At 53.6% G+C, this 15,931-nt stretch overlaps 1 protein-coding gene across 3 annotated transcripts; it reads left to right on the top strand.

Annotated features, from left to right (window-relative positions):
- Positions 1-3,394: 3,394 nt before the first annotated feature.
- SLC5A5 (solute carrier family 5 member 5) lies at positions 3,395-15,044 on the top strand. 3 transcript variants are annotated; one of them, XM_082709401.1, is made up of 15 exons: positions 3,400-4,211; positions 5,033-5,098; positions 5,483-5,534; positions 5,730-5,797; positions 6,780-6,934; positions 7,374-7,514; positions 7,576-7,729; positions 8,638-8,726; positions 9,451-9,563; positions 9,639-9,709; positions 10,092-10,178; positions 10,248-10,441; positions 12,026-12,150; positions 12,851-12,966; positions 14,038-15,044. In XM_082709401.1, exons 1-15 carry the CDS (start codon positions 3,855-3,857, stop codon positions 14,200-14,202), a joined length of 1,953 nt encoding a protein of 650 aa, XP_082565527.1. In that variant the 5' UTR covers positions 3,400-3,854; the 3' UTR covers positions 14,203-15,044. The 3 variants fall into 3 exon arrangements, with proteins under 3 accessions (XP_082565529.1, XP_082565527.1, XP_082565528.1); XM_082709402.1 differs by having other exon boundaries at positions 3,404-4,211; positions 7,600-7,729; XM_082709403.1 differs by lacking the exon at positions 12,851-12,966 and having other exon boundaries at positions 3,395-4,211.
- The last annotated feature ends 887 nt before the right edge of the window (positions 15,045-15,931 follow it).

Below are 15,931 nucleotides of genomic sequence, written 5' to 3'. Positions count from 1 at the left end.
AAATGAATGAAGACACCAATGAATGAATGAGTGAAGACTTTACTCTGTGCCAGGTTCCTAATATGTAGGTTCAGTTTATTCCTTGGGGCAGGGACTACTTTATAGTCGGGGGCAGCTACGTACATAGCAGACAACATGGCGCTTGCCCTGCAACTAAACAGAGGACTTGCGCACCACCTGAAAGGTGATTGGCTATGCCCAGAACAGGTAGCCCGAGGAGAGGGGCTACAAATAGTGGTAAACAGCCGGGTAAGAGGAGAACAATAAAGATTCGCAAGCTTGTCACTCCGTGTCGTTCTTGCTGGCGAGAGCGACAAGTGGCGCCGAGACCCGGGAACCTCAAAACGGGAACCTCAAAATTCGGTAGGAGACAGGGGATTGACAACGAGAAGGTAAGTGTGCAGCCAGAGTCTGTCTTTTGACAGGGAAGTTCCATAAGGACGAGAGAAAAGCTTTCCAAAATGGGAAGCGAGGTATCTAGGATAAGGATGGAAGGACCTTTGGAAGAAAAATCTGGCCAGAGAAGTTTTAGGAAAGTTCACTGATTATAGTGACGATTGCAACGTGAAAGCTCATTGTTTTAGTGACGATAGCAGACTAGTCTTTTCTTTGCTTCTTGACAATTTAATTCTGATATACTGTGGGTTCGGAGGTCTCGGGAGTACGTGTGGAGGGGCCTCTGCAAGGCCTGGCGCCTTTGGACTGGAGTGGTCTGGCGCGAGCTTGCTTGTCTGGAGGGCAGTATCTTGTGTGGCGGATGGCAGATCAGGATGGCTGTGCGGAGGCTGCTCGCAGTAATGCGGAAGCTGGGAATGGAGCTTGGAATTTAGAAATGCTGGCTGGTACAGGACAGTTTTCGGGAAATCAAAATCAGATCAATTTTCCACCTGCAGTGTATTTGCAAACTGCTACTGCTGCCGCTAGGGCGTGGGAAACCATACAAGGCACAGGTGATTTACAGGGTCAATTGTCAAAAGTTATCCAGCTGCTACTTACCCCGCACTCTTAACTACTAATTTATTATGTAACTCCTCTTAAAAGCACAACTTTTCCCAAATGTTTGAAAGTGCAAACTTGTTCTAAAAATAATCACATTTTTGCCTACTCCTGTTTGTATTCGCTCCCCTTTTACGTTTCTTGTACATCTTCCAATGCCCTCATGGGGTGTTAACTCTAAAGGCCTGCTCCCCAATCATTTGTAGCAGATGGATGTGACACATGTTCCATCCTTTGGACTTCAGAGATACCTGCATCTGTCCATAGATACTTGCTCAGGAGTAGTAACGGCAACACCACTAAGAGGAGAAAATGTTAAAAATGTAATAACCCACTGTTTACGAAGCTTTGCATGCTGGGTTGTACCTAAAAGTTTAAAAACAGATAATGGGCCTGCTTATACGTCTAAAACATTCAAGAGCTTTTTAGCCTGCTATGGTAGTCAACATGGCACAGGAATCCCTTATAATCCACAAGGGCAAGGAATAGTGGAGAGAGCCCACTTAACCTTCAAGACCACATTACAAAAAATAAAAAGAGGGGGAGTAGGGGAAGAATACACCACCCCCAGAGATCTCACCAATGTAGTAACATTTATTTTAAATTTTCTGACGGTAGATAAGAATGGCCTGTCCGCCGCAGAAAGGCACTGGGGCCAGCATAAGCAGTCACAGATAATGGTTAAATGGAAAGACATCCTTACCGGGATATGGAAAGGCCCGGACCCGGTGCTCCGGTGGCACCGAGGATCTCTCTGTGTTTTTCCACAGGATGCTGCAACTCCAGTGTGGGTTCCTGAGAGGCTCACGAGGATGGTGGCAGTGGAGCCTGTGGATGACGATGGTGATGATCCTGAGCCAGGACAGCACGATAGAGGCGAGCCAACGACAGATGTGGGTGCTGGTGAAGGCCTGGCCTGTCCCGATGCCACTGACAAATGAGTCGGAGATCCTCCCTCCTATCATCGCCACCAATGCTACTACCGGCGTGCCTTGGGTGACAGGGGCTGGTTGTCTGAATGTTGGAACAGCTCGACAGGGGACTCTGCTTTGATAACAAGAATATCCCAAATTGTAAGCTTAAATGCCACCAAAGTGTCCCTGGCTTCTGTGGGAGACTGGGTAAAATTTTTCCAAAGCTCATTGTCCTCCTTGAAGGAATGGGCAGGCATAGGGGTATTTTGTGCCTTTACGGTGGGAGCGTCTATATTTATGCTAAGATACCTCTGCCGTCTAGGCCCCCAACAACGACATCAATGAGAAATGATTGTACAAGCTATGATGGCCCTCGAGGCTGGTACCTCCCCCCAAATATGGCTCAGCATGCTGGACCGGTAGTCAAAGACGGGTAAGACTGGTCCCACATCCATAGCAACCTAAGACAGGGGCTCCTCGACCAGGGGGAGTACCCGATGACGGGTAAGCATGGAAGGTGAGGACACGCAACCTAAGACAGGCACGGTCCCTGCCATATATATAAAAGGAAAGGGGGAGCTGTCGAGGGCAGCTACTAGCAGACAACATGGCGCTTGGGCCTGCGGCTAAACAGAGGACTAGGCACCACCTGAAAGGTGATTGGCTATGCCCAGAACAGGTAGCCCGAGGACACTGCGTGATTTTTATCATGCTATCAGGCTTCCTTTCACATGTACAGTCTGCTGATGGGAGGAGAGGGGATACACACAGGGGTAAACATCCGGGTAAGAAGACAACAATAAAAGGCGAAAGATTTTTAGGATCTGAAGAGAGGATTCACAAGCTTGTCACTCCGTGTCTCCAGGTCGTTCTTGCTGGCGAGAGCGACACTTTCTCTCTATTTATAGATGGGGAAACTGAGGTCCAATGACAAGCAAAGACTCCCCCAAGTATGTCTGCATTTAGGACCTAAACCCCAATGTGCCCCACTCAGCTTAGTCTGGGGCTGGGGTTTGTTGATTTCCTCTCACTAGGTTCTGAAGAAAGGGAGTGGCTGCAGGTGCCTGTTGGGGGAAGGGTTCAAGCAGAACAAGTTTTCCTCAAGCGGCAGGGCAGCCCAGAAAAGGAACCCCTGGTTTGTGGGAGAGTGAGCTCCCCTTCCTTTAAGGTACAAAAGCACAGCAGGGATTTGACTCCTGAAGCCACAGCTACCAGTCGTGTGGCCTCAGGTGAGTGTGACATGCCTTCCCAGAGCCTCAGTCCCCCAACTGTCAACGGAAGACATGAACAGCTTGGGGTGAAGGGATAGTGCCACAGAAGTAAGAAGGGGTATTTGGGAACCTCACCCCACACCCCACCCCCAGCAGCCACCCACGTGGCCGGCCTTGGCCTATCTGACCAGTCCGGGGCGGAAAGGGTGTGGGTCCTGCCCGCCCCCAACTCCAGGGGCGGGGTTTGGTGGACCCGGGAGCCCAATAAATCCACAGCCGGTCGTCGGGAGCCACCCCTTTAAAGTCCCACGGAGACCTCCAGCCGTCCGCGCAGAGCACGGCTGCCAGGGAATCCGACTGTCGGCTGGGCAGTGGACACGCCGCTGTCAGGGCCAGCCTTGCGGAGCGGGAAGGAGGTCTGCCGACAGACGGCAGAGGCAGACGCGTAGACGAAGAGGAGGGACAGGGAGGCAGCCGACCGCAGCGAGGACCCAGAGATTCTTTGCCCAGGGAGCCCCAGCCCAAGTCGCTTTCGCTGCCTCCCTCCAGGGGCCCAAGGAGACAGGTGTGGGGCTTCGCTGTAGAGGCCCAGCATCCTCCCGTCTCCACGCAGCCCTGCCTCCTCGGTCGCCGCCAGCTTCCTTTACCCGGGGGTTGCGGGGGTTGGAGGGGGTGGACACGCGCGCGTGGCTGGAAAGGCCGAGGACAGCCTTGGCCCCCGCACCTGCACCTGATGGCGGTCGTCGAGGCGGGAGCGCTGGCCACGTTCGGAGCCTGGGATTACGCGGTCTTCGCCCTCATGCTGCTGGTGTCCACGGGCATCGGGCTGTGGGTCGGTCTGGCGCGGGGCGGGCAGCGCAGCGCTGAGGACTTTTTCACCGGGGGCCGGCGCCTGGCCGCCCTGCCCGTTGGCCTCTCGCTAGCCGCCAGCTTCATGTCGGCGGTGCAGGTGCTGGGCGTGCCAGCCGAGGCCTACCGCTATGGCTTCAAGTTCCTCTGGATGTGCCTGGGACAGTTACTCAACTCTCTGCTCACCGCCTTCCTCTTCATGCCGGTCTTCTACCGCCTGGGTCTCACCAGCACCTACCAGGTACCAGGCAGAGGCCCGGAGGCAGGACCTGCCTGGCTGAGAACGCAGGGTTGTGACGGGGAGGTCCTGGGGCTTTGACAAACTGTACAGGGGGCCGTAGGCGGGCTCTTTGGGGCTTTAACGTGGCCAACGGGTGCCGAGGGTTCTGGGAAGTAGCCCTAGGCAGCGGGGTGAGGGGCAGGAAGGAGGAAGAGGAGTCGCCGTTCCTGGTTCTCCTCGGTGGAAGCCCGCGCAAGGCGGAGCCAGGTGTGCACCAAGTGCGGACAGGCACAAACCTGCCCGGCACATGCTCGGGCGTGCGCACACCTGAGCGATCGCCGGACAATGGGCCAACGGTTCGAGACCCGACTTCCCCGCTTACTCTGCTCCGGCTTCTCAAGTGACAAACTGGGCTAATAAGAGGACTTCCCACCAGGGCAGGCGGTAAAGTGATTAAAATCGTGACCGGTATATAGTAGGCCACCAATGACAACTGGCCACAGGATCTGTATAGTTGGCTTGCTGACGCAGAGCGGCGCCGCCCCGGGGACCAATTAGCCGCCAGTGAGGGCAGAGGAACGTGCGCCTTTGACTGATCTGTCATCCTGGGCACACGAAGTGTGCCCAGAAGCGGGGATGGCGCGTGTGCACAGGTGTGTGCACACTGGTCGGAATCTGGGACTTGGCCCCATCCCCCCACCCCCCCACGGGCAAGAGTGGAGACAGAAGTTGGCCTCGGGAGGGAGGGAAGAAGCCACGAGGGAGGGTGAAGCACCCCAGAGGCCTCGATCTCCTGGGTAGGACCTGTCCAGGTGACCACGAGCCTCGGCTCCTCCTTGCAGTACCTGGAGCAGCGCTTCAGCCGCAGCGTGCGGCTCTGCGGGACCCTGCAGTACCTGGTAGCTACAGTGAGTGGCCCCGGCCCCGCCCTCGCCCTCAGGGTCCCGCTCAGATCCCTTTTGCCTGGGTCCTGGTCTTCGTCGGCTCCGCCCACAGCCTGCCCCCATCCGTCACGACCCCGCCCCGTAATTTCCCCCCAACCCCCATCCTGCAACGCCCTTCCCAGGCCTAGCCTCCAGTTTACTGGCCCCGCCCCCTGCGGCCAGTTCCGGAGGTTTGGCCCGAAGGCCCGCCCCCCCATACTCCCGGCTTGACCCCACCCCACCCTTGTGGGATTCCCTTGTGGGATTCCCCCTACTCATCTGACGCCACAAGCTCCGCCACCACTATTCTCTCCTTCCCCCTCCCCCGTCCTCCGCGGGCCTCACCTGGTCCCGGCTCTCCACCCGTAGATGCTGTATACAGGCATCGTGATTTACGCCCCCGCGCTCATCCTGAATCAAGGTTTGACTTTGGGAGATCTAGGGAGGGTGGCCCGGAGAAAGCAAAGGCTTTGAGACGAGACCGAAGGAGAGGGGAGGGACAGAGCCGGGAGAGACTCGGGGTGGGAAGAATCCCGGAGAGATGAGGACCCTAGACCCTAGGAGCCAAGTTTGCACCCTGCCTGGATGCCTAATGGGGGGCGGTTTCCTTACACAGTGACCGGGTTGGACATCTGGGCATCGCTCCTGTCCACTGGAGTCATCTGTACCTTCTATACGACTGTGGTGAGTGACACCCCCACTCCACATGGGGGTCCATGCGCACTGGGTGGGGGACACCCTGAAGCCATCATCCACTCCTTATTTTCCCTTCCTGCTGAGGAAGCCTGCATCCCAGCGGGGCCTCTGTTTCCTTATCTTAATAACAAGTCATTTGAAAGTCTTGTTGCTGGGGCGCCTGGGTGGCTCAGTGGGTTAAAGCCTCTGCCTTCCGATCAGGTCATGATCCCAGGATCCTAGGATCAAGCCCCACATGGGCTCTCTGCTCAGCGGGGACCCTGCTTCCCCCCTCTCTCTCTGCCTGCCTCTCTCTCTCTACTTGTGATCTCTGTCAAATTAAAAGAAAGAAAGAAAGAAAGAGAAAGAAAGTCTTGTTGCTGAGAGTCCAGACATAGCCTAGCTTCAGGACTGGCTGGATGCAGGGGCTACGACAGAATCCTGTGGGCCCCTCTTCCATCTCTTGGGGTCCCATCAGCTCAGAAAGTAAGTTCCTATTTCAGGATGGACTGGCACAAGTTCCAGGAGGGTTCCGGTTAGCTGGCCCTGAGAGCTGTGATTGGATGAGCCAATCACAGAAGTCCGGGGAGCTGGGGAAGATGTTCTGATTGACTATTTTTGGAGCTGGGAGTAGACTGGCTTCCCATGAATGGCCTTTGAGGAAGAAGGGGCTTCTCCAAAGGCATATCCAGGGGCTCCCATGGGAAGGCAGAGGCTGAAGGGTAAAAGCTGTAGCTAAGAATAATGGTAGTAGTAGTAATGATAATGGGGGCAGCCATCACTTATTCACTCACTGAACTTGTACGTGCTAGGGGCTGTGTGGCAAAGATTTTCTTCACATGAACTGACTGAATCCTCACAACACCATTTTCCAGATGAGGAAACAGGCAGAGAGAGGCATCAGTCCCAGCCACTGTTGAAAGCCAAACTGGGTTGGCCTCAGACAGATTCCTGTCTGAACCCCTGCCTCCCCATCTGTCACGTCTTGCAGGGCGGCATGAAGGCTGTGGTCTGGACTGATGTGTTCCAGGTTGTGGTGATGCTAACCGGCTTCTGGGTTGTCCTGGCCCGCGGGATCATGCTGGTGGGTGGGCCCAGGAGCGTATTTGAGATTGCCCAGAACCACTCCCGGATGAACCTGCTGGAGTGAGTAAAATTGTAGAGAGGGTACTGCAAAGAGGTGGAGGTGACATCCCTCTGCCCTGGGAGAAGCCAACCAGTGCCTCCTCCTCCAGGAAGTCCTCCCTGCTTCCCTTCCCAGACTCTCCACAGACCAAACATTGCCTCCCCTCTCTAGACTGCCCTAGCCCCCATCCCTCCATCTGTCCCACCATGTCCCCCAGGCCAGAGTGGACACTGATGGCTCCCTGAGGTCACAACTGGGCACCGAGAGGTTTTTGAATGCATACATGGACGACTCAGTAAACAAAATTTTCAATCTGGCAAATTCCTACTCATACACTTCAAAACCCACCCCAAATGTCCCCTCAAGACCCATAAGGTTCAGAATGGCCATCTGGGGCCCTTGGGAGGGTAAAGTCAATGTGGTATTCCCATATGGCTGTCTTGTCCCTCCCTTATCTAGCTTTGACCTGGACCCGCGGAGCCGCTACACATTCTGGACTTTTATAGTGGGCGGCACATTGGTGTGGCTCTCAATGTATGGCGTGAACCAAGCACAGGTGCAACGCTATGTGGCCTGTCGCACGGAGAAGCAGGCCAAGCTGTGAGTGTTTAGGAGGCGCAGGGTAGGGGCCTCTGGGACCAGCTGCCAACCCCCCACCCAGCCTGAGGCTGTGCCTCCCCCACAGGGCCTTGCTCATCAACCAGCTGGGCCTGTTCCTGATTGTGTTCAGCGCTGCTGGCTGTGGTATCATCATGTTCACGATCTATGTAGACTGTGACCCGCTCCTTGCAGGGCGCATCTCCGCCCCTGACCAGGTAAGTCTGGCCCAGGCTCTTAGGCCACTCCTACCTTCCCCACCCCCACTCTGAACTGCTGCATGGATGAACCTCTCCGGGCAAGGGTGGAATGGCATCTAGAAGAGAGAACAGCCTGTGCAGAGGTCCAGGGGCAGCAAAGAGCTTGGCTCAGAGGAGGATCTGGAAGGAGAGGGGAAGAACAAGGCTGGGAGACAATGGGGAGCCATTGGGGGAGGGAATGCGCAGGGGACGGGCACATTCAGATTTAGAGTCAGAGACTCCCTGAGGGATATTAAGGAGGAGATGGGATCCCGGTTCAGCATGAAATGATGGTGTTGATTATAATAATCATCAGCTCTCATGCCACAAGTGCCTACTCTGTTCCTCATGCTGTTCCCTTCACAGTCTCCCATAAAATCTTTCAGCATGTGATGAGGCCAAGGCTGTCATGGCCCTCACTTTACAGATGAGTAGACTGGGGCTGGAATGGGTGGGAAGCAACTGGCTGAGGTCAACAGGTGAGTCAGCCGCAGCACTGGGGCAGGAGGCATGCCTGGTTCAGAGTCTGTTCAGAATTGGCAGAAAATGGAAGGCTGTCCCGTCTGCTGTCCTCTGCTGGGGTCAGCTCCTGGACTGCTTGACTGTGCAACCTCAGCCAAGGGCCGCACCTGTTAGCCTTATTGTCCTCATCAGTAAAGCAGAGATAACATGGGACTCTGCCTCACTGGGATCCCAGGGCTCTGTGCGTGGTGGGGCTCAGTGACTGTCCTTTGGGGCACACAGTCAATCAGCAAACACACACTCAGTGCCTGCTGTGAGCCCGGTCTGCACTGGGCCCTGGGGACATGCAGTGTGAGGACAGACAGAATCCCTGTCCTTGGGGTGCTGCTGTCCTGGACGCCAACTCCCCCCACCCACCCACCCAGTACATGCCCTTGCTGGTGCTGGACATCTTCGAGGACCTGCCTGGAGTCCCTGGGCTCTTTCTGGCCTGTGCCTACAGTGGCACCCTCAGGTGAGCAGCCCTCCTTGCTCACCCGGCTGTCCCCCTGTGGGATAGAATGTTCTGGGCATGTCCATCATTTACAGTTTCTGCTTGGTCCCCAGTGGGCAGCTCAGGGGGGCCCCAGCAGAAGGGGGGGGCCCTAGCAGAAGGCATGCCCTGAGGACAAGGACCCCAGCTGGGGGGTTTTCACCTTATCACCTGGCAGGGCCTTACCTGTCTCCCCTCTCCCTTCTTTCTTTCCTTCTTTTGGCACCCAAACAAATGTTATTGGGCACATACTGAGCACCTACTATATACATATGTGGCCTCTACTGCCATTCTGAGTCCCAGGGCACAGCTGTGACTGAGTGGTACCCCACTCCTGCCTCAGGGGCCTCACATTCTAAATATTCTGCAACTTCTGGCTCATCCCTGCTCTTGCTGTGACCAGGGTCCCATGCAGTTCTCAGCAGCAGCCTATGATTGCTGTGTAATGAGAACTTGTGCCATTCATGTCCTTGGTCAGGGGTGTCTTTGCTCCCGTGGGGATGTCTTAGGGCTGGGGGCATGGATGGTGGGATGGTGGACATCTCCTGCACTCTTGAGGAGTTCTGTCTGTTACCCATGCCTCTGCCCTTGGGCTAGGTCAGATGGTATGAGCAGCTGGGGCCTCCCCCAGCAGGTGGACCCCAGAGAGGGGTGTGGCCAGTCCCTTGATGAGGCCTGTTGACCATCCTCCCCACCCTATGCTCAGCACTGCCTCCACCAGCATCAACGCCATGGCCGCAGTCACCGTGGAGGACCTCATCAAACCTCGGCTGCCGAACCTCGCACCCCGGAGACTCGTGATGATCTCCAAGGGGCTCTGTGAGTTGGGGGAACCTGATGGGGGGGGCAGGGCGGCCTCTCCCTGCTAACCATGCCGCCCCCCATCTGCCACAGCCCTCATCTATGGCTCAGCCTGTCTCACCGTGGCGGCTCTGTCCTCGCTGCTGGGGGGAGGTGTCCTCCAGGTGAGCGTCCCTCCCTGACCCACCCCATCGCCACAGGAAGCAGGGCACGGTCGGCTTTGAACTGAAACCCAGAAGGGGTCCTACTTTTCATGGCAGAACTGGTCTGATGCCACCCTCCTGATAACTTTCTGCAGTCACCTGGCTGGTGGCAGTGGCAGTGGGAGGTGGGGTGGGGGGAGTGGCTTGGAGGTGGGACCAGAATTTATCCAAAACAGGGGAGAGAGGCAGAAACAGGGAGTCCCATCCCCTTTAGGGCAACAAGCACGGGTCTCAAGGTCCACAGTGGAATTCCTCAGGTCTTGCTTTCCCAGCAAGCAAACTGAAGCCAGGAGAGGTGGGATGGTTCTGCCCTCAGCTCCCTGTCCCCTACTCGCTCTTGCAGGGCTCCTTCACCGTCATGGGAGTCATCAGTGGCCCCCTCCTTGGAGCCTTCATTCTGGGGATGTTTCTTCCCGCCTGCAACACGCCGGTGAGTGGGGGCAGCTAGGGGTTGGGAAGGCACAAGACCTCTCTCCCCTGACCTAGACTCTATCCCCAGGGTGTCCTCTCCGGGCTGGCCACTGGCATGGCGCTTTCACTGTGGGTGGCTGTGGGTGCCACTCTGTACCCGCCCAGCACCCAGTCCTTGGGAGTCCTGCCGTCATCGGCTGATGGCTGTGTCATGCCCTCGGCCAATGCCTCTGAATTCTTGGGCCAGCTCCTTGCCACCAACACCTCCAGCAGGAATAGCAGGTGAGCTGGCCTGAGAGGGTGCGATTGGGGAGGGGGGCTCTTAAACTGAGTCTGAATGAAAAGGAGGAATGTGCTCTCGGGACAGTGAAGGAAGGGCATTCCCAGTGGAGAGAAGTGCAAGTGCAAAGGGCTTGGGGTCGGGTTCAGTTTAGTGCATTCCAATGATGGAGAGGATGGGGTGTATTTAGTGGGCCAAGAAAGGATAGATTGGGTTCAGGCAGAAGAATGTGGTCTGATTCTTTATTTTTATTATTATTACTATTGAGATATAATTTGCAGACCATAAAATGAACCATTTAAAAGTGGTTTTAGTGGATTCACAAGATTACACAACCATTACCATTAACTCAAGAACATTTTCATCACCTCACAAGGAACCCCCATCCCCATGAGCAGTTGCTCCCCCTCCAGCTTCTGGGAACCACTAATCCGATTTCTGTTGCTCTGGTTTTGCTTGTCTGGACACTTCTTATAAATGGAATTATACAATAGACAGCCTGTTTCATCTGGCTTTTTTTACTCAGTGTGATGTTTTCAAAATTTTTGTTTTGTTTTTGATGTTTTCAGTGTTTATCCACATTGTAACACATCTGAGGGCTTGATTCCTTTTTATGGCTGAATAATATTCCTGTGTGGATGGCCCACATTTTGTTTATCCATACATCCCTTGGACAACTCGGCTGTGTCCACTTTTTGGCTACTGTGAACAGTGCTGCTGTGAACATTTGTGTGCGAGTTTTGGCGGGGACATCTGGTTTCATTTCTCTTGGTCTATACCTAGGAGTGGAAATACTGGATCATATAGACATTCTTTTTAAATTATTTTTAAACACTTTTTAAAGGTTTTATTTATTTATTTGAGAGAGCAGAGTGAGAGGGAGAGCACGAGCGCGGATGGAAAAACAGAGGGAGAAGGGGAAGCAGACTCCCTGCAGAGCAGGGAGCCTGATGTGGGGCTTGACCCCAGGACCCCGGAGATCATCTTCCGAGCTGAAGGCAGACGCTTAACCCACTGAGCCTCTATACTTTTTTTTGTTTGTTTTTTTATTGTTGAGTTCTAATTTTTATGTTCTTTAAATCTTTATGTATTCTGCATACTAGATCCTCATCAGATGTATGATTTGCAAATATTTTTTTCCACTCTGGATTGTCTTTTCAGTCTCTTTATAGTGTCCTTTGATGCACAGAAGTCCAATATATCTCTGTTTTCTTGGGCTGCTTGTGCTTTTGGAATCACATCTAAGTCACATCTAATTACCAAATCCAAGTTCATAAAGATGCACACCTAATGTTTTCGTCTAAGAGTTTGATTCGGGTAGATTCTGAGGGTAATACAGAGCCATGGAGAGTGGTGAGCAGTGGCAGGAGGTCATCTGAGTTACATTTCAGTAATGCTCCCTCTGGTTGTGTGTAGAGAACACCTATGGGTGGGAGTGGGTTAGCCTGAGAGGAAGAGAAGTGGCTACCGCACACATCTGAGTGAGAAATAATGGAATATTGCGCCAGGCCGTGACAGTGGAAATGGGAGGAAATGAACAAACTGGGAGTGGCTTTTGGACTCATGCACACCTCTCCTACCCCCAGCCCTGAAATGGACCTTGATCGACCAGCCTTAGCTGACAGCTTTTATGCCATTTCCTACCTTTACTATGGTGCCCTCGGCACGCTGAGCACTGTGCTATGTGGAGCCCTCGTCAGCTGCTTGACAGGTAAGCAGGGCATATGTCCTCCTCAGAGATCACCTTGTGGATCCCTCTGCCTCCAGGACCCACCATTGGGCAGGAAGAAGAGAAAAGACATTCCCGTCAGCCAGATGGCCACCACGTGCTTGATGCATCAGCACCCTTTCTGCTGTGTTGCCTTCGGGAAAACCCTGCAACTTGCAGGGCTGGTCCCATTTTGCAAAGGCAGAAGAAAACTGAGCCACCCCTCCTCCCTTCCACCTACCTATCCACCGCCTCCAAAACGTTGTCCTTGCCAGAGGAGAGGCGCTGTCCATTGTGCTGAAATAGCTTCTCAGCAGGACCTCAGGGACTCCGTGTCCATCCGGGGATTCTGAATGCCACTCGAGAAGTGGAAAGACTTCAGGAGACATCAATAGTGATCACAATACCTGTTCTTGCTTCCTGTGTCTCAGACTTTACATTCACCAGGGCTTTCTTGAGTCCTCTGTGCCAGACAGTATTCTAGATGCTGGGGAAATAATGAACCATAATGAACCATCCACTGTATTAGACCCCCTTACTGTGTAGATGAGAAAACTGAAACCCAGAGAAGGGCAGAGGCTTGCCAGGGTACCCAGTGGGTCATTAATGAGAATCTGGGGATTGGAACCCATCAGAGTTCTCCCTTTCCCCTCTCTCTCCAATTCCCATCACCTCTTCACTAAATATCCCCCTGTCCCCTCAGGCCCCACCAAGCGCAGTGCCTTGAGTCCTGGGCTGCTGTGGTGGGATCTTGCACGGCAGACAGCATCGGTGGCCCCCAAGGAAGAAGTGGCTACCTTGGATGACAGCTTGGGGAAGGTCAGTCACAGGGCTGGCTCCCAGAGCAGGGGAGGGATAGTGAAGTGATTTTTGATCCCCTGGGCATGGCCATAAGTCAGGGGAGGAACATGGTGAATCACCATCTTTCTCAACCTCTTCCAGCAAAAAGGCTTGCTTGAGAGTTGACATGTCTTCCACGCTTTTTATTAAGCCCTTTAAAAAAAAGACTGAACAGAATTTCATATTATTCATTTCCTTGGATTACTTCCAGGCTGTGGCAAGTGAAACTGGTTTACATTTAAGGCATTAATTTAAAATCTCTTCTGTAAATAAAAGTACTTAATTCAAAAGTGAGTCAACTTAGAAAAAATCTTACATAAGAAACATGACCGGGGTGGGCCAAATTCACCCAAAGCCATGTGGTTGCTCTGTAAATGCCCTGAATTCAGAAGATGCTGTCCTTGACCCAGACCTGCCCTTGCTTTGGAATCCCTGTTTCATTTTCTCATTTCTTACACACTTGCTATGTACCCAGCCCTACTCTGGGCTGGAGTTCATGTCCACTGTCTAGGAGGAGCAGATAAAAGCTAAACTGAGAAATAAGTAAGTTCTCAGCAGGTAATGGCAGTGAAACAGGGTACTATGGTGAGGGTGGCCTCTTGGAAGAGGTAGGAGGTAGAGCCAGCCCTAGGAAGATCTGGGGGAAGGGCATTCTGGGTGGAGCGCACAGCAGGTGAAAGGCTGAGGCCAGAAGCTTGAGAAGAGGAGGTATGGATTTGGCTGGAATGTTTTGAAAGCTCCTTTCAGTGGCTGTGGCGAAGGATTTATTTTCTTGAAGGGGCGCAGCCTGAAAGAGTGAGAGGGAGGCAGGTGTTCTTGCAAGCACTGATGGCCTGAAATATTAGTGACGTGGGCATTGGGGAAGAGAAGCGGGTGGAGGTTTTGGAGGCAAAAGGGATAGGACTGGCTGATGCACTGACCAAGGGGATGGTTGAGCAACTCCTGCCCAGGTTCTGTACTTTTAGGCCCTCAGTGATCCCATCTGGGGGATGAGCTGGCACAGAGCAGAATGGCGTCTCTGATGGTGTCTTTCTTCATTTTTCATTCCAGGGTGTTGAGGAACTGCCCCCTGGAACTAAGAGGACTCCTGACTTCCCACCCACTGACGAGGACCATCTGCTCTTCCTGGGGCAGAAGGAGGTCAATGGGCCCGGCTCCTGGACTCCCAGCAGTACACATGACCGTGGTCAGGACCTTCGGGAAACAGACCTCTGAGCCAGCAGGGGACTGGCTACCTGGGATGGAACCTCAGGGTAGGCCCTCCCAGGCCACAGAAGAACGGCCTCTGGCTCCAATTGGCTGGATTGTGTCTTTATGCAAATGAGTTTGGGATCCCTGCCCTATGGAAAGAGGTGAAGCCCTACCTCTGGGAGGTCATTTTATCCAGCCCCCTTCCAGCCAGCCCCTAGTCTTAGATGCTGCACCCTTGCCTGTTCCCCCAAAATGAAGCCAGATTTCTGTCTATGTGCAATAGAAAGATGTCGAAGTCCCCTCTGGACAACATGGGAAAACTCCAGGCCCAGCATTAGAGTCTGAGAAAGTCTCCAGTGCTTCTCTAGAATGTTAGCAAGGGTTTCGGAGGTCCTCAGGCACCAACCCCTGCACCCCATCTCACAGTTGGGGAAACTGAGGCCTGGAAAGGGACAACAACTTGACCAAGGCCACAGAGCACACCAGAGATTCATTGAGAATTGGGACACCAGCACTTCCACCTTCACCGCCTCCCTCTTTTCCTCCCTTTGGAGGGTCAGACATCACATGGCCCCTGACCTTGGGAGCAAGAAGGGAAGAGAAAGGAGAAATAACATTCTTGGTCTTCCTCTTATCCTGGACACTACGTATCTTATCTGCCTGAGGTTACAGCAAGTCAGGTTGGGGCAGGGACAGACTTGGGAGCTACATGATGTTGAAGGTCTATTGCCAGCATGTCACCAGCAATAGACAGGGTCTGAGGACAGGGTCAGACAGGTGGGCAAAGCCATGTCCTGGGGATGCGCTTTACTTTGGATGCAGAGATTTAATCATTGCACTTCAAATAAATGGACTTTGATGCTTAATGTTCTATGCTGTCTGAAAAATCATTCTGGCTGTTGCCTCAGATCTCCTCAGTCAGATGGGAGTGCGAACCTCAGTGTCTCTTGTCCCGAGACTGTGAGTGAATAAGCCTGAGTAAGCATCAGAGCAAGGTGAGAATTGCCACCTTGGGGCGCCTTGTGCTGCCCTCCCTGGCACACAGCTTCTCTCCCTCTCCTGATCTGCACTTGAACCCTCCCCTCCTCACTGCCCTTTCTGCTTGGACCCTGCCAGCCCCACTGTCCCTGCACTGGTCCCTTGGGGTCTCTGGGACCTTGAGAGCTGATTGAACTCACACCTGCACACATACCTCATGCAGCTCCTGGGGTCCCCAAGGGAGCATCCTGTACTTACTTCAATAGGGTCATCCCCAAATTCAAGACCCAGAACCTCAGAATGTAACCTTATTTGAAGAGTCTTGGCAGATATACTTAGATTAAGATAAGGTCATACTAGATGAGGGTGAGCCCTCAACCCAGTGACTATCCTCATAAGAAAAGAAGACACGCACACAGGGAGAAAGCCATGTGGATACTGAGGGAGAGACTGACACATCCACAAAGCAAGGGACAGCAAGGATTGCTGGAGCCAGCAGAGGCCAGGAGAGAGGCAAGAGGGGGTTTCTCTCTTGGAGCCTTCAGAAGGAGTCCAGCCTACCAATACCTTGATTTCAGATTTCTGGCATCGAGAGCTGGGAGAGAAAAAAAATATCTATTATTTTAAGCTATGGCAGCCCAGGAAGTGAACACACCTCTGGATCTGGGCTCTCTCCACCCCTCAGAGACCTGGCCCTCTGGCTGTTTTCAGGAGGCCTTTAGATTTAGACTTAAACGGGACTGTTGCAAATTTTCAGTCATTGACTGAGTAACAT

This window comes from Mustela nivalis (genome assembly GCF_964662115.1).
Source record: "Mustela nivalis genome assembly, chromosome: 1".
Lineage (NCBI taxonomy): Eukaryota > Metazoa > Chordata > Mammalia > Carnivora > Mustelidae > Mustela > Mustela nivalis.
Note: the sequence above shows the minus strand (reverse complement) of the source record. Positions and strands in the feature narration are given on the sequence as shown.

What these genes read in the sequence shown, in the direction of transcription:
- SLC5A5 (XM_082709401.1), top strand. Translation starts at nt 3,855, where the DNA reads ATGGCGGTCGTCGAGGCGGGAGCGCTGGCCACGTTCGGAGCCTGGGAT. An exon ending in TGCAGTACCTGGTAGCTACA is followed by an intron (nt 5,099 to 5,482) that starts GTGAGTGGCCCC and finishes CTCCACCCGTAG; the next exon opens with ATGCTGTATACAGGCATCGT. An exon ending in TTCCCGCCTGCAACACGCCG is followed by an intron (nt 10,179 to 10,247) that starts GTGAGTGGGGGC and finishes CTCTATCCCCAG; the next exon opens with GGTGTCCTCTCCGGGCTGGC.